The sequence below is a fragment of the Vicia villosa genome, unplaced genomic scaffold (assembly GCF_029867415.1).
Source record: "Vicia villosa cultivar HV-30 ecotype Madison, WI unplaced genomic scaffold, Vvil1.0 ctg.001522F_1_1_3, whole genome shotgun sequence".
In the NCBI taxonomy this organism is placed as follows: Eukaryota; Viridiplantae; Streptophyta; class Magnoliopsida; order Fabales; family Fabaceae; genus Vicia; species Vicia villosa.
In genome coordinates this window covers 27,396-51,332 of record NW_026705651.1, presented here as the reverse complement: position 1 = coordinate 51,332, position 23,937 = coordinate 27,396, and the positions used below count along the sequence as shown (strand labels likewise).

The following is a 23,937-nucleotide window of genomic DNA, read 5'->3' as shown; positions in this document are numbered from 1 at the left end:
AGAGAATTAAAATCATTTAAGAAATTGTAAAGAAATAGTAACATAATAAAGATGATTAAAAACTAAAATTAAAAAATTTAGTGGCTTTTAATTTTATGGGGAGAGGGCACGAACGACCACCAAAAGGGGTGGTGTCAAAGCCGATTACATCTCACGGAAAGCAGAAGGACAAGCCAACACTCAAAAGTTAAATGAAGAAACGGTAGCGGATCTAATGAATCATAAAGAGAAAACAAAATAAAAAACCCTAGAATCAAGTAAAAGGGAAAATGGAATCAAGGAAACTTTGGGTAGATGTAATCAGTAGTAATCGAAACCTAGGAAATGACATGAAAACTGAATTCATAGCGCCAAAGATTGTTATTGGAGTAGCTGAAGTCATGATTGAAGAAGAGGATATCGTGAATGAGGTAAAATTCGGGGATACAACTTTAATCATGTATGTCTTAGGAGGCAATTTAAGTATGCATATTGTCAAGAAATTTATAATGAAACAATGGAATTTTGCCAAACTCCTCGATATGTATTACAACAATGAAGGATATTTTGTATTGACATTCCACTCATACCAAGATAGGGACGTTGTATTGAGAAATGTCCCCTACAGAATACAGAATATGCCAATGTTGCTAACTGAATGGAAATCAAATTTCAACTTGAAGAAGGACATGTTGCGCACAATACTAGTTTGGATTCAACTACCGCTACACCTATGGGGAGTAACAAGCTTAGTTAATATTAGTAGCATTCTGAGCATAACTTTGATGACGGATGAATGCATAACAAATAGGTACCAAATTTCTTATGCCAAAATTCTAGTTGAGTTAGATATCACGCAAGAGATAGTAGATGAAATTATAATTGGAGATGAAAATGGATAAAATATGCAACAACCAGTAGAATAGGAATGGAGACCACCGTACTGTACAAAATTCCACAAAATTTGACACATATGTGTGGAGAAATAACAGAAACAGATGGTCAAGAAATTGACCCCAAAGGAGAATAACACGTAGGAAAAAATACAAGAGGAAATAACAAATAATGACATCACACAAACCCAGCAGAATCGTAAACAAAAGCAGCCACCCATCCAAACCCCTATAGACAATCTGAGGATACCAACTCACTAGCCGGATGACTTGATGCTGACTCATGAAGTAAAAAAGAGAAGAAACACAGTACAACTTGATGCTGGATGACTTGATGTTGACTCATGACTTGATGCTGACTCATAACTTATCAATACATTACAACTTTTACCACAACAAAACCATCATCTATGCAACACAATGATTTCAACTTCACAACGATATCATCAACACAGTATGACAACCATTTCATGATCACAAGAACTCAAAAAATGCGACTTAATATGCAACTCAATACTATGCATATGCATGTGGTACCATTGGAGCAGAACTCCCAACTTAAGAATTGCCAATCCTAGCTAACGTGGTGAGCATTAGCTGCAACTAAATTTTTTTATCATCCAGGCCAACTTAATTTGCCAATCCAGGCCAACATATTTGTCAATCAGGCCAACATAATAATGCAATGAATGCGACTCAATGATGTTACATTCACAAAAACAACATTCACAACATGCAACAACATCAACTAATATCAACGAGGAATAACCTCCAACTCAGATGCCAATATTCAGTGGAAACAAAATATAACTTATCAATATTGACCATCGGGTCTACGACAACAACAATAAATTCAACAGCAACATACAACATATCACTATTGGTCATCGGGTCTATAACATTATCTCGCCTACAAGTGGAGGAAATTCAACTAAATTCATGATATTAACAACAAACATCACATTATAGAAGTAAATTAACGACATGAAACGGTTAGTTCAACTTCTTAATAAAAGCATATTAATTGTTAATTCATCACAAAGAATCATTATCAGCTCATACAGATCGAATTCGTACAACCAATTGCATCAAGCATACAACATCCTTAATAATTCATACAAATCGAATACGTACCACAAGTATAATTTATATTAAATAATTTTCTAAGGGTTCTAAATCCATTTCTATAAGATAGGAATTTATTTTAGATTTCCAAAGGTCTAAACGGCGCGTCAAACAGACACCCGAGTCAAAAGTTATGGCTTTTTGAAATTATGAAATAATTCGGTACAGTGGAACCGGATTCCTCCAAACTTGGAACTGGTTCCCATATATAAAAAATTACATTTTTCCTCCCGAAACTCTGGGAACTCGGTTCCCTCATTTGGGGAACCGGTTCCTGCTGTAGCACACTCCAAAATTGGTTGTTTTTCTTCTACGAACCTCAACCCTTCAATACCCTAAAAACTCATACATTCCCCATACGAAAATCACCAATAATTATAGTTTTTTATTGAAAATACCAACATCATGTTGTTATTCATATACAAACATTTATTCTATCAATTGCAACGAATTAACACATCATTCATAACACCCAAAAACACATAACAATTCAAAATCTTCACACATTCATCGATAGAGTTTCAACCTTGACTAGTCTTGTTTCATATATAGGAAATGGAACTGAATTGTTGTAGTATATTACAGCGATTCTTCAATATAAACTAAATCACAGACAATATGTTGTAAGAACTTTGTAGTAAATACTAAATATGACCGAATGAAGAGAAACAATGAAATTTCGCATTAACTAAAATCATTTAGACTAACCTCAACTGCATGTGGTTTAAACTTACCATAAATTTCATGGTACATTCCATGAATTCCATGTAGTTAATCAGTATAAAAGGCCATTTCATGACTCATGTATATATCTAAACAAAATATATATTTTTTTATTACCATATAGAATGAGTTCAACAAAAAATAATATGAGTTACTCAAAACCTCCTTCAAAAGAGAAGAAATCCATAAATGTTAAGGAAAATCAAACTTCGAAACAGACGAGAGATGGATTGACTTACAACACCGGTGGTCCTCGTCCTGTGACAAACACCAGTTCTTAAAAAAGTCAGACAATAAGTGCTCCAAATATGTCTTATAAGACCAATTAAATTCTATATGGGCCAGGGACAGCAATGTTGGTAAGAAATTATAGATATAGAATAAGTGGCTTTTTATTTCGTTTGTTTCGGTTTGACCTATTCATGTAAATCTATAGCCTAGTAACTTAAGGTTCTCTTTATTATTTTATTTAGAATTAATAGCCATTTACTCCCGCTTTTGATAAACTTCAATTAAATTTAAATCCGAGAACATACTTCACTCACCATCGATCTTCATGACTAACATTTGATGACATATTTGACAAGTTTTGTTGTGAATTCAATGCCAAGAAAAAAGTATAAACCAAGGAAGAATAAAGGACAAGGAAGAAGAGGAACACAAGACTTGGTTATAACTGCTATTCTTTCACTTTCTCTTAAAACAAGATTACAAGTTTACAAGAATAACAAATAACCTCTCTCACCCTAAATTAGGATTTGCAGCTTAGCAATGATGAGAGACTAGTATGCTATTTATAATAAAACCGAACATACTAACTAATGGGCTTTTTCAGCAAGACCCATTACACAAGCCAACTTAATAAACAAGCTAACTTAACAAATAAGGGTTTAAACACTAAACCTAATTTAACATGCTAATAACCCTAGCATCTTCGACACCTGCATGCTCGACCCGTCTTCGACTACAGCATGCACACTTCGACACCAGCATGTGAGCAACCTTCGACCTCATGTTTAACCCTGTCGAACTGTCGAACAAAGAAGCTACCCTTCGACCATAATAGAGTTCGATCCAATATCTCACAAATCTCCACCTTGGACCTAACTCTACAATGTCAAGGAAACAAACTAGCTTTCTTCATGCAGCTTTATCAACTGCATACAGTGGAAAAACTTGCAACTCGGCAATGTCTTGGTGATCATATCAGCAGCATTGTCTTCAGTCGAAATCTTCAGCACTTGGACTTCTCCACGCTCGATTACTCCTCTGACGAAATGCAGCCTCACATCAATGTGCTTAGTTCGCTCATGATAGACTGAATTCTTCGACAGGTGTATTGCACTCTGACTATCACATTTAACAGTGATACTTCGACCTTGAAGTTTTAGCTCCTTTGTAAAACCTTCAAGCCACAATGCTTCTTCCATAGCTTCAGTTAAGGCAATATACTCAGCTTCAGTGGTTGATAGAGCAACAACCTTCTGAAGGGTTGCTTTCCAACTAATTGCTGTGCCAAACATAGTGAAAACATATCCAGAAATAGATTTTCTGGAATCCATACAACCTGCATAATCAGAGTCGACATATCCTTCGATTACTGCTTTACTATCTTCACCTAAGGCTCCACCATAAATTAGGACTCTATTCAGAGACCCATTTATGTACCTTAAAATCCACTTCAATGCTTGCCAGTGAGCCTTTCCAGGATTCGCCATGTACCTGCTTACAAGACTTACTGCGTATGCTATGTCGGGTCTAGTACAGACCATAGCATACATCAAAGAACCGACTATATTAGCATATGGGATGCTATTCATATAGGCTCTTTCGACATCAGTACTGGGACACTGATCAATACTCAACTTGAATTGAGGGTTTGTTGGAGTCACAACTGGCTTCGAATTCGACATTCCAAACTTTTCGAGAATCTTCCGTAGATATGCCTCTTAAGATAAGCATAACTTCGACTTCTTTCTCTCTCTTCGAATGTCAATTCCAAGAATCCTGGAAGCAGCTCCCAGATCCTTCATATCGAACTCCTTATCGAGTTCAGCCTTCACCCTCATCACATCTTCAACATTGTTGCTTGCTATGAGAATATCATCCACATAAAGCAACAAAATAACAAATGAATTACCAGGTCGAAATCTGAAGTAAACATAGTGGTCGAACTGACTTCTAATGAAACTTATGCATGCCATTAACTTGTCGAATCTCCTATTCCACTGTCGAGGAGATTGTTTCAGCCCATATAAAGATCTCTTTAACTTGCACACATAATCTTCCTTCCCCTTTTCGACATACCATTCAGGTTGTCTCATCAAGATTGTTTCATCTAGATCACCATACAAGAACGCAGTCTTCACATCCATCTGTTCCAGTTCAAGATCGAACTGTGCTACCATGGCAAGTAACATTCGAATGGACCTATGCTTCACAACAGGAGAAAACACATCATTGAAGTCGACACCTTCTTTTTGAGTGAAACCCCTTGCAACTAACCTTGCCTTGTATCTTTTCGACGTCACTCCTTCAATTCCTTCCTTAACTTTGAAAATCCATTTACAGCTGACTAACCTTGCCCCAACAGGTTTCTTGATCAGTTCCCAAGTATGATTATCATGAAGAGATTTCATCTCATCATCCATGGCCTTCGACCATTCAGTCTTATTTCGACTCCTCATAACTTCCTTGTAGTCTCTAGGTTCTTCGTCTAGAACCTCACTTGCAGAGATTAAGGCATAAGCTATAAGATCTGCACACCCAAGCCTCTGAGGTGCCTTTATGACTCTTCTCGACCTATCTCTTGACAATAGGTAGTCATCGTCAGTTTCCTCAACTTCCTCAGCATCTTCTGCTTCTTCTTCGACTTCATCAGGGATATGCAATTCAATATCAACATGCTCCACCTCAACAGGAATCTCTACCTGTTCCTGCTCTTCGTCAGATGTTTCTGTACTTCGACCAACATCATCAGTTTTCTTAAAAGCCATTTCAGCTTCATTGAAAACAGCATCTCGACTGGTGATACACCTCCTGTGACCTGGCTCTAGGCACCATAGCCTATAAGCTTTGACTCCTTCTGGGTATCCCATGAACATGCATTTCAGAGCTCTAGGTTCGACCTTGTCTTGCCTAATGTGAGCATAGGCTACGCATCCGAATACTCTCAGTTTGTCGAGATCTGGTGGATGTCCCGACCAAACTTCTTCAGGTGTCTTCATATCTAACGCTGTCGAAGGACATCTGTTTATCAGATATGTTGCTGTCGAAACAGCCTCAGCCCAGAACACCTTCGTTAACCCCACACTAGTCAACATACATCTGACTCTCTCCAAAATAGTTCGATTAAACCTTTCAGCAAACCATTTTGCTGTGGAGTACCTGCAGTAGTTCTATGCCTTGCAATACCAGAGGCAGCAAAAAAACTGTCGAATGCCTCATTGCAAAATTCAAGGCCATTGTCGGTTCTCAACCTCTTGACCTTTCTGCCAGTCTGATTTTCAACCAGAGTCTTCCAACTTTTGAAATTCTCAAAAGTTTCATCCTTAGTCTTCTGGATGAATACCCATAATTTTCTGGAATAATCATCTACTATGGATAGAAAATACCTTGCTCCTGATTGTGATGGACACCTTGCAGGCCCCCAAAGATCAGCATGGATGTAATCAAGGGATCCATGTGTTCTTTGTTTGCCTTTGTTGAACTTCGCTCTGCAAGATTTTCCAAGTACACAGGGTTCACAAAACTTCAGCTTTTCGACTTTGTCTCCACCAAGCAGATTTTGTTTCCCTAATTCGACCAGACCCCTTTCACTGACATGGCCCAACCTCATGTGCCAGATTTCTGTTTTCGACAAAGGTTTCGTGGATGCAACATTTGTCGAACCACTTACAACTTCAGCCTCAAGGGTATACAAGCCTTGTTTCTTCACGCCTCTCAAGACTTCCTTCGAACCCTTCATGACTCTTAGGATACTTTTCTCTCCTTGGAAAACATATCCTTTCTTGTCGAATTCACCAAGAGAAAGCAGATTTCTCTTCAAATCAGGAACATACCTGACTTCAGTCAACAACCTTATTGACTCATCATGGAGCTTGAATCTCACAGATCCAACACCTGCAATCTTGCAAGCCTTGTTGTTTCCCAGCAATACTGATCCACCATCTTGATCACATAATTCCTCGAACAAGTCTTTGTTTGGAGTCATGTGCCAAGTGCAACCTGAATCCATAATCCACTCCTTCTTAGAGTCACTGCTTGAAACCACAAGAACATCAGATGATTCGAAATCATCTTGAACAATGGCAGCGTTGCCATTATCCTTACCTCCATGATATTTCAGGCGTTCAGGGCACACCTTTCTTGTGTGACCCTCCTTTTTACAATGGTAGCATCGAATGCCAGATGCTTCGCCACTGTAAGACTTCGACTGGCTTTTGCCTTTCTTCTTGTCGAACTTACCATCCTTTCGTAAGAGTTTTCCTTTAACGGCCAAACTTTCGCCAACAGTCGAAGGTTTATGCTCCTTTCGTTCATTCAAGTCCTTAGAGTACAAGGCTGATTGAACTTCTTCAAACGTCAGGGACTCCCTTCCATACAAGAGAGTTTCTTTGAAGTGAGCATGTGATCGAGGCAAAGAACACAATAGTAACAGCGCTTGATCTTCATCATCGATCTTCACATCAATATTATCAAGATCAAGAATCAGCTTGTTGAACATATCCAACTGCTCAGCCAATACTTTGTCTTCAATCATCTTGAATGAATACAAAGCTTGCTTCAGGTAGAGTCGATTTACCAGCGATTTGGCCATATACAAACTTTCAAGTTTCACCCATAACCCTGATGCCGTCGTCTCCTTTGATACCTGTCGGAGAACCTTATCACCAAGGCTCAACAAAATTGCGCTGTGTGCTTTCTCAATCATATTCGTCTTCTCCGCTGCCGTCAATTCTGCATTCATGGCTGCCTCTCCCTTCAACGCTTCCAAACAACCCTGCTGAACCAGTAGGGCTTTCATCTTTAAGCGTCACAGACCGAAATCATTCACTCCGGTGAACTTTTCAATCTCATACTTTGTTGAAGGCATCTTCTCCACGCTCACCGCACCAATTTGTTGTGAATTCAATGCCAAGAAAAAAGTATAAACCAAGGAAGAATAAAGGACAAGGAAGAAGAGGAACACAAGAATTGGTTATAACTGCTATTCTTTCACTTTCTCTTAAAACAAGATTACAAGTTTACAAGAATAACAAATAACCTCTCTCACCCTAAATTAGGATTTGCAGCTTAGCAATGATGAGAGACTAGTATGCTATTTATAATAAAACCTAACATACTAACTAATGGGCTTTTTCAGCAAGGCCCATTACACAAGCCAACTTAATAAACAAGCTAACTTAACAAATTAGGGTTTAAACACTAAACCTAATTTAACATGCTAATAACCCTAGCATCTTCGACACCTGCATGCTCGACCCGTCTTCGACTACAGCATGCACACTTCGACACCAGCATGTTAGCAACCTTCGACGTCATGCTTAACCCTGTCGAACTGTCGAACCAAGAAGCTACCCTTCGACCATACTAGAGTTCGATCCAATATCTCATAAGTTTCAAGATGGTCATCTTTAATATTTAACAATTAACTTTAATTTCTGCACTTTATTATATTGCTCTTTATATTTTTCTTTATGCTTTATTTTATCATTCATCATCTTTATGTTTCCCCTCTTTTCCTTTTGTCCATTTGGACGTTTGTTTATGTTTCTGCTATTTTCTCTATGTCTGTTTGGACGTTTATTTAGGTTTCCGCTATTTTCCTTTTTTTCCATTTGGACCATACTCTATTTTTGTGCTAAAACATTATTAATCAACTTAAAAACATAAAAAAAAACACATAAGGCTCAATGGACTATTGGTTACTATCCCGAGCATTTTGGAGACCTGGACTTGTTGGACTTAAATAATAAGTTTATTAAAAAAATAGTTCTTTTTCTAATTTTTATTTTATTACATTTTGAGAACAAAAGCGTGTGGATCAAAACAGTAACGTGCGGACACACGTGTAACATACCAGTACCATGTGAGCGCACGGGTAACCATACCAAAATTTGCGTAAACGTACGAATTTAATATATGTGCATAACGCACCACTACCCGTACGAACGCGCGGGTATCCTTACCAGAATTGTATGAATCTGAACACGTGCAAAATATATTTATTTATGTTACTAATATTTATTCATAAAATTAAAATAATATTTTCAAATATTATGTTCTCATTTGATATTTATAAAATTAAATGATTGCATAAATATTTTTAAAAAATATACTTAAAAAAAATTTAATATTTACATACTGGAAAATATATGGTTGATCCAAATATTTGTATATATGTAAAAACTTTATTTATGCTCCAAATATATTTAGTTTTTTAAGCCATATTTATATTATTGTTTATATACTAAAAATAATCTATGAGTTCAAATATAGAAAAAAAAAATGTGTTGTTTATTAATTATTAATGATACTAATATTTTTAATTTAAGATACAATATTTATTTAAAAATTAATATACATGAAAATACAAAAATGTATTTCACTTATCACTAATCTTTACTTATACAATTCAAAACTTTAGTATCAGGTTTCCTATCCGACCCTGGCATCTAGGGATGACAATTGGACTCATCTCTAATGGGCACCCGCAAAAATTACCATTAACGAGTAAGGTAAAATCCCGTAAAATGGGCATGAATAATTACCCACTAAAGTAAAGGAGTATGGTATGGACACGGATACCTTAGGTTCCACCCCGCCTCATACCCGCATATTGTGTGTGCGTGTTTATATATATATATATATATATATATATATATATATATATATATATATATATATATATATATATATATATATATATATATATATATATATATATATATATATATTTTTCTTATTTTATATACATATATGGTTATGAAATTTATTAAATACATAACTATTAGATTTGTACGCATTTTAATACAAACGTTTGTTAATTTCTTAACTCAACAATAATATCTTACATTTTTTTAGGAACATTGTTAAAAAAAATTAAAATCACGTGATAAATTATAATTGATCATAAATTTTTGATAGAAATACGGGAATTTTTTTAATTGTAGGTATGGGAACGAATATTATGTACCCTACTCGTACCCTACCAATTGTTATCCCTACTAGCACTAGCATTTTTTGTGGTATTATCATTTTTTTTTTGTTAAATAAAATATTTAAATCTTTTTAATGTATTTAGTGTAATCAGATATAAATCACAATTAATATTATTAATAAATTAGATTTGACATTAGACAACTTCTACCTATCAGCAACATAAATATGTTTATTTATTATTTATGCAGTTAATAAATACAAAGTTTCTGTCACTAATTTATAATAGTTAATAATAACAGAAACATTAATATACGGAACAATATTTTATAAATAATGCAAAATAAAATTATGTTTATATCCAAAAAAATAAATTGTTCATTTAAAATTTTTGCTCCTAAACATGATTAGCAACCTTCTTGAAGTTGTTTAGTGCATTGAAACGTAGGTTTTTGCTGAGTTTTGAGGAAATTGCAAGTCACACTTTCCATGCTTCGACCTTCACACGAATTCAAGGAATTTCTCATCATTTCACACGTATGAGCACTCCATGAGCTCCACTATAAATAGAGTATCACTCCTTATTAATTTCCCAAGCTTTTGATAGCCAAAACAACTCCGCTAAAATTTCATTTGAACTCTTAAGCTTGAAATTCGTTTTCCCATTTCCACACCTTAATTACTCAAATTCTCCACTCAGTTAGCTTCCTTGAACTTCATTGAAGCTAACCATATCATTTGCAAGCCAAATCGTGTCTCCATTAAAGCTCCGCAAGTCAATTTTCAGAGCAGGTTTTCTCTACTTCGTTCCAGTAGAAATCTTCATCAAATGAACTCAAATTTGTTGCTAATATGAAGCTCTTGATTCACTGAAACTCACTGCATAATTAATTTCAATGTTTGGATTGGTAATTTGATGCACCTGTACTTAAGATTTTCAGATTTTAACTCATTTGGTTTTTTCCAAATGTTTCGTGAGGATATGGTTGAGATCGTCTATCGTCTTGATGAGACGAATCAAATGATACCACCATGAGCACTTGATTTTACTCTTTGAAGCATCTTGATTTTTCTGCAGATTTCCTTTAAAATCCATGGCTAGAGGTTGAAGATGACCTACATGTCCATCTTCAACCAATGACACTAAACCAATTATTTTAATTCTAATTATTAGACCTTTTAATTCACTTCTCATGCGTTTTGACTGAGGTGTATCATGGAAGCGCATCTTAGAGACATTAGATGTGCCAGATCATTTAATGAGATTTAGATCCAATGCTTCCCATATTTTATGTTTATTTTGACTTTGATTTTGATTTTGTTTTCTTTATTTGATTTTATTTAAAAAATTAATAACATTATTTTAATTCCAAAAAATACCTTTTTTCCTAAAATTTTCTTTTGTTTTTCTCTTTCCGATGGATATTTTTTCCTATTTTTATTTTTGAATTTTCTATTTTAATTATTTTTGTTTTGTTTGCTTGATTTTAATTGGTTTAAAAATAGTTTCGAGTTTCCAAATATTACAAAATCTTTGTCTAAAATCTTATATAGTTTTCCTGATTTCATTATAGTCTTATTTAAAATTTATTTGGTGTTATGATACTCTTTAAGTATTTCATCAATAATTTCTTATTATTTGACCATTTTCTTCTCTTTCTATTTGTTTTCTCCCTCCAATATCTCTTTTTTTTCTTAATTTGTGGGTGTAAGTGTTTTATTATATTTTGAAAACAAATGCGCGTACCATATCAATATCCGGGCGAACGCACGGATATCCCGCTAGTTTGAAATTGAAAGTGTATTAGATAATCTAAAGACAAAATTAAGAGTTTATTATTTAATAATATATTATCAGCTAGCCGAGGAAAATATGATATACAGATCACTACCGTTCTACACCTTGCTCCACGAGGAGAAAATATATAAAGAAGCCTACTATTTATTTCTGGGCTTTCGGAAATAAGTTCTGGATCTTCGCAGTTTCACACCTTTCTCATTCTCGTTCAACCTCTACTTGCTCCTCACGAAAATTCCTTTACTGAAGATTGCATGTATTTGCATCTTAATATTATACGAATATATTAAACCGAAATGTTACTGAAAATTAACCACCATTTCTATACATGCATAACTTCAAAAGCTATCATTACCATAGATCCGCAAGTTGAAACAATGAAAATCAAGAAATTACCAAATGCATATTCGAGTGAGCGGACCAACGATTTCACCTCGATGCAAGCCTAAAGAAAATGTCATAACCACACACTTGAACAAACGTGACGAAACAATATAATTTACAACAATATGTAAACAACATATATGTGCACATACTTGAACAATAAGAAAAACATAATTTTTACAAAAAGAATGGTGAAAATGAATAATCCGAGTTCAACTTGTTTAGTCAGTTCACCAAACAAAATTGAAGTATGTATAACTATACACAAGTATACAAGTATCAATATATACGATATCTACAAAACTCAAAAACAAAGACACTATCGCAATGCGATCCAATAGAGACACCTATCCCCGTCAACGATGCCATTTTGTTGAAGAGGTAAAGCGGCCGCAAAAAATTAACTATTTATTTAGTTTTATCATATCGTCTCCAAATGGATTAGAGATTATTGAATCGCCATTCGACTAGTCTCACGTTCTTGAGTTTGATATAAAATGGGTTTAAAGTAAAATGTGGGAATTAAACATATGAACATCAAAGAATTTCATTCTTCGAAAATGATAGAAATCTCGGGATTGAAATTCATATACACTTTAAATACTTAAACTACTTACCCAGTCGTAATTATTCTAAATCACTCGTCACAATCACCATGTACCACTCACATAGAGGATATCTCTAACGGAGAGTGAGAAATCTATTGTTTCGTTCTTTGGCAGTGATGTCCTGTGTAACTAAAACAACATGGAGGCATTAAGAGTCAATAACCACATGATTATTTAGCATTAATATATCTCTCGAGTTAAAACCCCGATGGTGTACATGTCTATAGCAACTCAAATTCTAATAGAGTAAGCAATCACCAATCATAATTGGTAAAGCAAGGATTACACAACATCATCAATAAGCAATATACATATAAATAAAAGTATACTTGCAAACATACCCCAATATTAGAGGAAAGTTAAGAGAAGAAAAGATGAGAAAACCAAATCTCTCGCAGTGACAGACAAGGTCAATCGAGCTCCCGAACAAGAATCATATGATTACAAGCCACAAATATTGTTTTCTAAGCTCTCTAGACCAAAAAATGAAAGTTGCTTAGTGCCAAAATACCCCAAAAAATAACCCTAAAAAAATATGATTTTCCTTATTTAACACTTTCTAAACCACTCAGATCGCGCTTCGCGCCCTAAGCTGCTTAGCTCGCTGAACAGAAAAACGAAATCTTATTTTGGCCATAACATAAGAATCATAACTCCGATTTGCTCTCGGTTTAAAGGGTTGGAAAACTTATTCAATGCTCTATTTAAAAATGAATAAATATTAATGAAATTGGAGATGAGGGCTAGGCCGGAGCTCTGTCTAAAAATGAATAAATTTCTATGAAATTGGAGCTTATTCAGTGCTCTATCTAAAAGTGAAGATTTCTTTGGAGACGAGGGCTAGGTCGGAGTTTTTGTCTTCCATATCCGTACACTTGATACCATTTCCATCATGGCCTATGAGATTCCCAATAAGATCTTCAGTAATAACGATCTTCTTCCCCATTACATAGGATGTTACTTGATGATTTGAAGTAGTTGCATGGATCGAGACATCTTTTACTAGTTTGGGGAAGACTAGACCCATAAGCCTATCAAAGAACTTCTCCCAGCCTTGAAACTCAACGTCTTGAATGATGTCGCAACCATTTTATTTCATACTCTCAAAATTCACCATCATTTCACAGAGAACCTCGAGAGAATCGATGGGAGTGAGTAGAGTTCTTATAGGTTCGACAGACCTTTCTTTAGGGTTGATTTGAGCAACATAGTTTTGAATTTGTCGTTGTTGAGAAGAGGAAGCCATTGTTAAAAAAACTAAGGATTTTCAAAAAGGGTTTTATGGTTTTCAAGAAGAGGGAAAAAGAAATGCAAGTACGCACAGATTTCATAGATGAGAAAAAGTAAGTGAAGGTGAGAAGGATTGTGAGAGTGATGTGAGGTGAGGATAAATACACAACAAGCCAACGGAAATAAAACATAATATTAAAGAAAATTAAGAATTTAAATGTAATGATTAAACAAAGTAATGATTTCTGGCGGAGGGATGGCGTAAAATTTTATTGAAAACAGTTACCGATGTGACTCGTGCCTCAATGCATCAACTGAAATGTTTTCAACCATTCAGATTCTGAACACGTGTTCAGCTTTAGATGGTAATCTGTCGTTTTTAGGTTGACAGTTGTTGATATATAGAACTTCATGATCATATTAGCATTTTCCAATATTCCTTCTGACTTATGTAGAAAAATTTATCAGATGTTCTCCAAGAATAGGCGACCAAAACAAAATAGTTACAATCAGAAATACTAACTTGCAATGATTTTGTCGGAGTTTCAGAAGGCATCTATCTTGTATTTTTCTGTGTTTGTTAGAACTTCAGAGCCATAAAAAAAGTCTTGCTTTAGTACCAATTGTTTCAGAGCCAATGATCTTTCCTTTCTGATTGCCTCCGAAACCTACAAAGTCTCCATCTTTAAGTTCCAGACTTTGGAATATATGCTTTCTTCCCGTCATTTGTCGAGAGAATCCAGAGTTCAGGTGCCATGATTGGTGTTTCAATCTTGCTGTTACGGACATCTGCAACATAGATAATTTTATCTTTAGGTACCCATATCTTTATGGGTCCTTGTTTGTTAGAGTTTACTAAACTCTAATTGAGTTTTGATTTCTGAGTAGAATTTATAAGATAAGAGTTGCTAGTATATTTAATATCATGTGTGTGATCATATGTGAAGTGAGAGTTTATAGGTGATATGGTTCTTTCAACATGCTTAGGTTGATATGGTTCTTTCCCTTTAGGTTTCACATACCCTATACCTTTTCTAGCATTTCCACTAACACCATATATCATTGAAGTCATCTTGCTTCGATCTATACTTTTAGCTAGAAATTTTTGAAAGTTGTGATCATATTGTTTTATGATACTATCAGAACTAGTTGAACCTTCTGAGTCAGAGTCTTTCTGAGTTTGTTGTAACTCGTTTTTCATAACCGAGTTCTCACTTTTTAGTTTGAAAAGAATTTCTTTTAACTCGAAATTTTCTGCTTTTAGTTCTCTAGATTCCTTGGAATCAGATACCAGACCATGTTTCAGGTTCTTGTATTTGATTCGAAGTTTTGTGCAAAATCTGTCTTTGCTAATCGATTGGCACATTGACCTAACTGATTAGCTATATTAAAAAAAAAACCAATAGCAGATCATCTTAATGATGTGGAATATATAGATATCTACTCTTTCCTATTTTGAACTTACAAGCAATTACATTTTGAACATCTCATTGATTGGCATTAGGTGTTAATTGATTAGAATGCCTTAAAAACATTTTATTCAAATTCCTTTTTGAGCCAACCTCTAACCTATAAATAGAGGTCATTTTCTTTATTTCAAATAATCCAGAAATGTATTTTGACACCCTTGTTTGGGATATGACACATACTTGTGGGACTAAAGCCATGTCTATTTTATAATTATTGAATTAAATGATAGAAAAATAGTTGACACCCTTTAATATTTTAATACATTTTAGAAACATAATTGAAAGTATATTAGATAATTTAGAGACTCAATTATGAGGTTATTATAAATAACACAATACTACATCAGCTAGCCGAAGAAATAAATTAAGTTCCGAGAAAATATATAGAGACGCGTACTATTTAATTCACGTCTTTGGGAAATAAGTTATGGATCTCCAATCCACCGTTTCACACCTTTCTCGTTCTCTTTCAACATTTCGTTGGCCCAACTTAATATGAAACTGAGATTAATCTCTATTTCTACATGCATATAGCTTTTGCTTTGAAACTACCTATAGCTCGATAGAGTTTCAACCTTGACTAGTCTTGTTTCATATATAGGAAATGGAACTGAATTGTTGTAGTATATTACCATGGTTCTTGCAGACACCAAGGGTCGGTTCAACATATGTTTGTCTGTGATTTTCAACATAAACTAGTCTTGTTTCCTATGAATTTGTCAGATAATGTAGTAAGAACTTTGTAGTAAATACTAAATATGACCGAATGAAGAGAAACAATGAAATTTCACATTAACTTAAATCATTTAGCCTAACCTCAACTGCATAAATTTCATTGTACATTCCATGAATTCCATGTAGTTAATCAGTATAAAAGGCCATTTCCTGACTCATAGTTATATATCTAAACAAAATATAATTTTTGTATTAACATATAGAATGAGTTCAACAAAAAATAATATGAGTTACTCAAAACCTCCTTCAAAAGAGAAGAAATCCAGTCATGTTAAGGAAAATCAAACTTCAAAACAGACGATAGAAGGATTGACTTACAACACCGGTGGTCCTCGTCCTGTGGCAAACACCAGTTCTAAAAAAAGTCAGACAATAAGTGCTCCAAATATGTCATATAAGACCAATTAAATTCAATATGGGCCGGGGACAGCAACGTTGGTAAGAAATTATAGATATAGAATGAGTGGCCTTTTATTTTATTTGTTTGGGTTTAACATTTTCATGTAATCTAGCATAGTTACTTAATGTTCCCTTATGGATTTCTTGTAGAGAAATGAATAGTGGAGCCAAGTGAATTGGCTCCTACATGTAAATTTAAAGTGGAGGAGCCAATTCAATTGGCGCCTCCTTTATACCTTTTCCAGAAACCTGGTTATTTGTGTAAATTTGACCGAAACGTGGTTATTTGTTTATATTTTTTTTTTCAATATCTGGTTATCAAATTTTTTTCTCAATTTCTCAACAAAAGATAATAGAAAAAGTAGTTCTTACAAGAAAGGGAAAGTGTATATCCTTTATATCTTTATATACTTAAGTTGCACTTGTTACATTATGTCTAGGCACTAATTTTCAATGACCATATCCTCTATATCTTTAGGATTAACAAAGAAACACTCTAACTCATAATAATGTTCTAGCGCAAAAAGAATAAATTATGTCTTATCGATAATGTAACATAACATTTTGGTATATGATCCTTTAGAAGGAGCCAATACCTCGTTATGGATCTCGTTATTTGTAGGTGTAGCAGAAAAACTTTCTTTTATGCTTTCTTTTTAGCTTGCACCACTGTTATCCTTGAATTTCGACTATCCTATTTTTGGAAAAATTCAAGGACATGTGAACATGTATTTTCCAGGGTCAGTTGTGAAAAAAACTAGTTTTTATTATTAACCAAGTTATAGGTCAAAGTGGCCTAGAAAAGAAATATGGTCGAAAGACCTTCGACGAGATCAAAAACGGTCGAATTCAAAGATGCATCATACTTAGAAGAAAATCTTAGAGATTTAGTGGTTTGATTGCAAGTTAGTCGAAGTCGAAGTTAGTGGATAAGATCAAGCACTTTTTATGAGTACACGTGGAGGTACTGTGGGCAAAGGCTGCATGTTATGGACACGTGGTGGCCCATGCTTAGTCGACCGTTAGAATAGTTATTAGTTAGATTATATATATAAGCAGCAATTTTTGTAGTTTTAGAGATCCACATTTTTACATTATTCAAAAAAAAACTTTGAATCTTTGTGTCAAAAGTGAGAAACGAGTGTTATTTGAGAATGTATGTCTACATATCATTTCTTATTCATGCAACATATTTACTTTACTCTAAAAATTTATTGTATTTTTAAGTTTTCTGCATTTTTTCTTCATCTTTATTTTCTTGAATTCCAAATTACTTCTTCATTATTATTTTCTTTCATTTACTGAATATAAACAAAACTTTATGAAACACATGTTAGGACAATAAAATTCTAGAATTCACTAGTTGATCCTGCAAAGTAACCTTCAATAAGAGTCTATCGATTGTTTACCAAAATTCTGGGTAAACAACCACGTACAATAGTTCTTTCAGCCAATTGATCATCACCCTTTTCATGTGTACACTATAGGATGTATAGAATGTTCCACTTATTCTCTGCATTATAAATAATAGGAACACAAAACAAAATATATACAATATGTATCATATATTTCAGATGTCACAATATTCTTACATCATGCATGTCTTTCTTGCAAATTTCCTGCTCCGCTACTAACGCATCTACAAATTCTTTCTATCGACTTTTCAACTTCTTCTCAAACTCTTCAAATGTTTCTTCTTGCACTTCTCCAATGTTTTTTCTAGACGAATCTAACCACACTCTCAGGCCGATGCCATATCCAACCGTTACTAGAAAATTTAATTTTAGTGACCTAATTAGAGACCGGAAAACCTTAAAAATAGGTCACTAAAACGTATTGCAGACAAATTTAGTGACCGAAACTTAGCAATTGATCTGGTGACTGAATTTAGTTACCAAATTCAGTGGTTTATTTAGTGTTACCTAGAAAATTAAAAGTTGTGATACCTAGGAATCGAACTAATGACCTCTGCGTATTTTAATAAGACCTTGTCACTACACCACTTAACATCTTTTGTTATATTTTATATTTAAACATATATACTTATAGTTTCATATAAATATTGTATTTGTTAAAACAATAAAAAAGATGAAACTTTTAGTAAAAAAAAATTAAAAGAGAATTAAAATATTTTAAAAAATTGTAAGGAAATAGTAACATAAGAAAGATGATTAAAAATTAAAAATAAATATATAAAAATTTAGTGGATTTTAATTTTATGGGGAGAGGGCGCGGACGACCACCAAACGGGGTGGTATCAAAGCCGACAACATCTCACGGAAAGCAGAAGGAGAGGCGAGACACAAAAATAGAAGCACAAGTGAGCACTCAAAAATCAAATGAAGAAACTATAGCGGAGCTAATGAATCATGAAGAGAAAACAAAATAAAAAACCCTAAAATCAACTAAAAGGGAAAAGGAATCAAGGAAACTCCGGGTAGATGTAATCAGTGGAAATCGAAATCCGGGAAACGACATGAAAATTGAATTCATAGAGCCAAAGATTGTTGATGGAGTAGCTGAAGTCATAATTGAAGAAGAGGATATCGTGAATGAGGTAAAATTCTGGGATACAACTTTAATCATGTATGTCTTAGGAGGCGATTTAAGTATGCATATTGTCAAGAAATTTATAATGAAGCAATGGAATTTTGCCAAACTCCTTGATATGTATTACAACACGGAAGGATATTTTGTATTGACATTCCACTCATACCAAGATAGGGACGCTGTATTGAGAAATGCCAATGTTGCTAACTGAATGGAAATCAAATTTCAACTTGTAGAAGGACATGTTGCGCACAATACCTAGATGGATTCAACTACTGCTACATCTATGGGGAGCAACAAGCTTAGGTAATATTGGTAGCATTCTAGGCACAACTTTGATGACAGATGAATGCACAACAAATACGTACCAAATTTCTTATGCCAAAATTCTAGGTGAGACAGATATCACGCAGGAGATAGTCAATGAAATTATAATTGGAGACAAAATGGAGAAAATATGTAACACCCAGTAGAATACGAATGGAGACCACTGTACTGTACAAAATGCCATAAAATTGGACACATATGTGGAGAGAAATAACATAAACAGATGGTCAAGAAATGGACCCCAAAGGAGAATAACACATAGGAAAGGTACAAGAGGAAATAACAAATAATGGCATCACACAAACCCAGCAGAATCGTACACAAAAGCAGCCAACCATCCAAACCCATGCAGAAAATCTAAGGATACCAACTCAGAAGCAGATGACTTGATGCTGACTCATGACAGTGATTTTTAAGCATGGACAGGAGTAAGAAGAGAAGCAATGGGAGTTGTAACACCCCAAATCTACCCAACGTTTATAATGAAATAAGAGTGCTAAAAGTTCCAAAAAACATGAGGTATTACATTTCAACTTTTAAAACTACCGCATAAAACTCGTTATACTAGATACATAACACGTATAAATAGGGAGAAACTCATAACAAGTAATTAGTCTTCCAAACAAATCTACTTTAATAAAACAATGCAGCGGAATTCACAACTTTTTAGCTTCAACTAAATATCACCTTTGTCTAACTTGAATCAACTTATATCAACGAGGAATAACCTCCAACTCAGATGCCAATATACAGTGGCAACAACATACAATTTATCAATATTAACCATCGGGTCTACAATAACAACAATAAATTCAATAGCAACATACAACTTATCAACACTGCCCATAGGGTCTACAACGTTATCTCGCCAACAAGTCGAGGCAATTCAACTATATTCATCATATTAACAACGAACATCACATTACACAAGTCAATTAACGACATGACACGTTTATTTCAACTCCTTAATAAAAGCATATTTATTGTTAATTCATTACAAGGCATCATTATCAGCTCATACAGGTCTAATTCGTACAACCAATTGTATCAAGCATACAACATCCTTAACAATTCATACAGATCAAATACGTACCACAAGTATAATTTATATTAAATAGTTTTCTAATGGTTCTCAATCCATTTTTATAAGATAGGAGTTTATTTTAGATTTCCAACGGTCCAAATGGCGCATCAAACAGACACCCGAGTAAAAAATTATGGCTTTTTGAAGTTTTGAAACAATTCGATTCAGTGGAACCCGGTTCTTCCAAACCGGGAACCAATTCCCAAATCTAAAAATCACATTTTTTTCTCCCGGAAATCTGGGAACTCGGTTGCCTCATTTGGGAAATCGGTTCCTGCTGTAGCAGACCTTAAAATTGGCTGTTTTACTGCTACAAACCTCAACCCTTCAATACCCTAAAAACCCAAACTTTCCCCATACGGAAATCACTAATAATCATAGTTTTTCAATGCAAATACCAACATCATGCCATTGTTCACATACAAACATTAATTCCATCAATTGCACCGAATTCACATATCATTCATAACATCTAAAAACACATAACAATTCAAATTCTTCACACATTCATGGATATACAATTATGGAATCTAACCTCTACCATATCCATCATCATGCCAACCCTTACTTGCTGATTCATAGCAAAAGCTTATTCTTTTCCAAAGGAGTTCTCCCCTTTTATGCCATAGCTTCCTCTCCTCTTCTATTTCCACCTTCTTTCACAAATGCAAATTCTATTTTCTTTTCCCAATTTTGTTTTGGTTTGGTCGTTCTTACTAACTTCTAATGTTATTAATAGACTTAAACTTACACCCCCCAAATACTACTACTAACTCTAAGTTAGGCCTAATGCTAATAATCTCATTATATTATTATTACTAACTACCTAATAAAATGGCATAATACTAAATAATCCCATAATTATCAAATAAATCATAAAACATATCATAAAATAATTAAATAGTCACATAACATAAACGAATATTATTTCCAATAATATTTCACAACTACAATTGATCCATAACTTAAATAATACCAACTCGTAATTTGTATTTCTCCGACTAATCCGACTAATTAAACCGACCATAAACTTAACTACTCAAATCAATATATTAATCCAATTACACCTTTAGATTAATAACGATAAATTCCGACTTCGACTAATTCCAACGAATAAATCCTTGATTAATTAAATTAAATAATTAATTAAATTCGGGGCTTTACAGGAGTAGCAGATGTAATAGTGGTGGTAAGGATCCAATACTCACTCCTTCCAAAGTAAATCATGGGAACTTATTTGGAACACTAGGGACTAGCTCATCTTTAGTGTTTTTGGATGACGTTCCATGATTATATCGGGCAATGTACGGGGGCTAAATAAAGCAAGTAAGATTAGGGAGATTAGATTCCGTCTCCTAAAATTTAACTCGGAAATTGTTATTTTGATAAAGACAAGAGTGAAGAAAAATAATGCTGATGTGATGAGTAAAATAACTCCTTAGGTCCCACCCCACCTCATACCCGCATAATGTACATATATATATATATATATATATATATATATATATATATGTATATATATATATATATCTATGGTTACCAATTTAATTAAATAGATCACTATTAGATTCGTACGCATTTGAATACAAACGTTTGTTAGTTTCTTATCTCAACAATAATATCTTTAATTTTTTTTTAATATTGTTAAAAAAAAAAAACATAAAATCACATGATAAATTATAATTGATCATGATTTTTAATAGAAATATGGATAAACGGGTATACCTGTAAGATACGGGAACAGGCTCAAATGTTGGTGCCCACAAGGATATAAGTGTTCGAGAACAGAGATTTTTGAAACTGCAGGTATGAGAATAGATATTATAGTACCCTACCCATACCATACCAATTGCTATCCCTACTAGCACCTATCATTTGTTATGTTATTATTTTTTTGTCAAATAAAATGTTTAAATCTTTTCAATGTATTAAGTATAATCATATATAAATTATAATTAATATTATTAATCAATTAGATATGACATGAGACTCCTACTACCTATCAGCAATATAAATATATTTTTTTATTATTTATGTAGTTAATAAATACAAATTTTTTATTACTGATATATAATAGTAGGAACATCAATATACTAAACAATATTTTTATAAATAACGCAAAACAAGAATTATGTTTATATCTAAAAAAATAAATTGTTTCTTTGACTTTCTTTTATTAAATTTTGAAAATAAATGCACGTACCGTACCAGTACCCGTTCGAACGCCCAGGTACTCTGCTAGTTTGAAATTGAAAGTTTCTTAGATAATTTAAAGACAAAATTAAGAGTTGATTATTTAATAATGGTAAATGATTATTGCTAAAAAGATGTGAAGACAAGAAAGACAAGAATTATCTCAACCATTCATTATCACCACCACGCCATGATCCCTATTAAATAGAAAATTAAATTAAAAATAAATTAAAAATTCTACTAAAAAACAATGACACGTGTACATTCTTGCATTTCTTCTTCAATTTCTATAACAAATAACACTACTCTTTAATAATATATTATCGGCTAGCCGAGGAAAATAAGATATATGGATCTCCACTGTTTTACAACTTGCTCCACGCGGAAGGTAACGTAACATTGCTTCGTGCTATCTAAGTTCTGAGGAGAAAATATATAAAGAAACCTACTATTTATTTCGGGTCTTTCGGAAATAAGGCATGGATCTTCACATTTTCACACCTTTCTCATTATCGTTCAACGCAAACAGGGGTGGCCCTGAGCACGGGCTCGCGGTACAGGAGGCCAAGACCTCATAATTTTAAGGATTAAATATTTTTTAGTCCCTATAAATATGCGACCCTGCAATTTTGGTCCCTCTAATTTTTTTTCCGAATAATGATCCTCGCAAACTTTTCCATCCACAATTTTGATCCTTGCCGTCAAGTTTCATTGACAGAAGCTGATGTGGCACAAATTGCGGGGGTTTTAAACCTCCTCTAATTAGATACGACCAAATTTGATTGCGGTAGTTATTACATCCCAAAATACAACATTGTTATTAGAAAACATTCAGTAACATCTGTATTTTATTTCCAATTCATACATAAATTAAAAATCAACAAATTAAATAGTAAACACGAATCAAAATTGAATATTAAAAAGAGATTGCCAAATTATATATATATATATATATATATATATATATCTAGATGTTTCATTAAATTAAGAGTAGTTGAATAAGTGTATATACTTTATAACATCTTTGTGAACTGAGAAATATGAAAAATGCAGAAGTAATGAAAAGCATAAAGAGGGTGAAGATGACATAGAGATGAATAAAAGTCAACTACAACTATGTAGCATCAAAATTCTTTTAACAAATGAGGGGGCAAATTAAATAGAGAGAATGATATAAGAGAGTAAGTTGAGTTATTATAAGAGATAAACAAAAGGACTCTGGAAAAATAATAATTGGTTCTTGGAGTCGTTAATGTTCTAGAGGCATCTATTTTTTTTA

General features: G+C 33.7%; 1 protein-coding gene across 1 annotated transcript; it reads left to right on the top strand.

Moving 5' to 3' along the window:
- Window positions 1–269: 269 nt before the first annotated feature.
- On the top strand, window positions 270–881 carry LOC131635637 (uncharacterized). Its single transcript, XM_058906271.1, has one exon. It carries the CDS (start codon window positions 270–272, stop codon window positions 879–881), a length of 612 nt encoding a protein of 203 aa, XP_058762254.1.
- The last annotated feature ends 23,056 nt before the right edge of the window (window positions 882–23,937 follow it).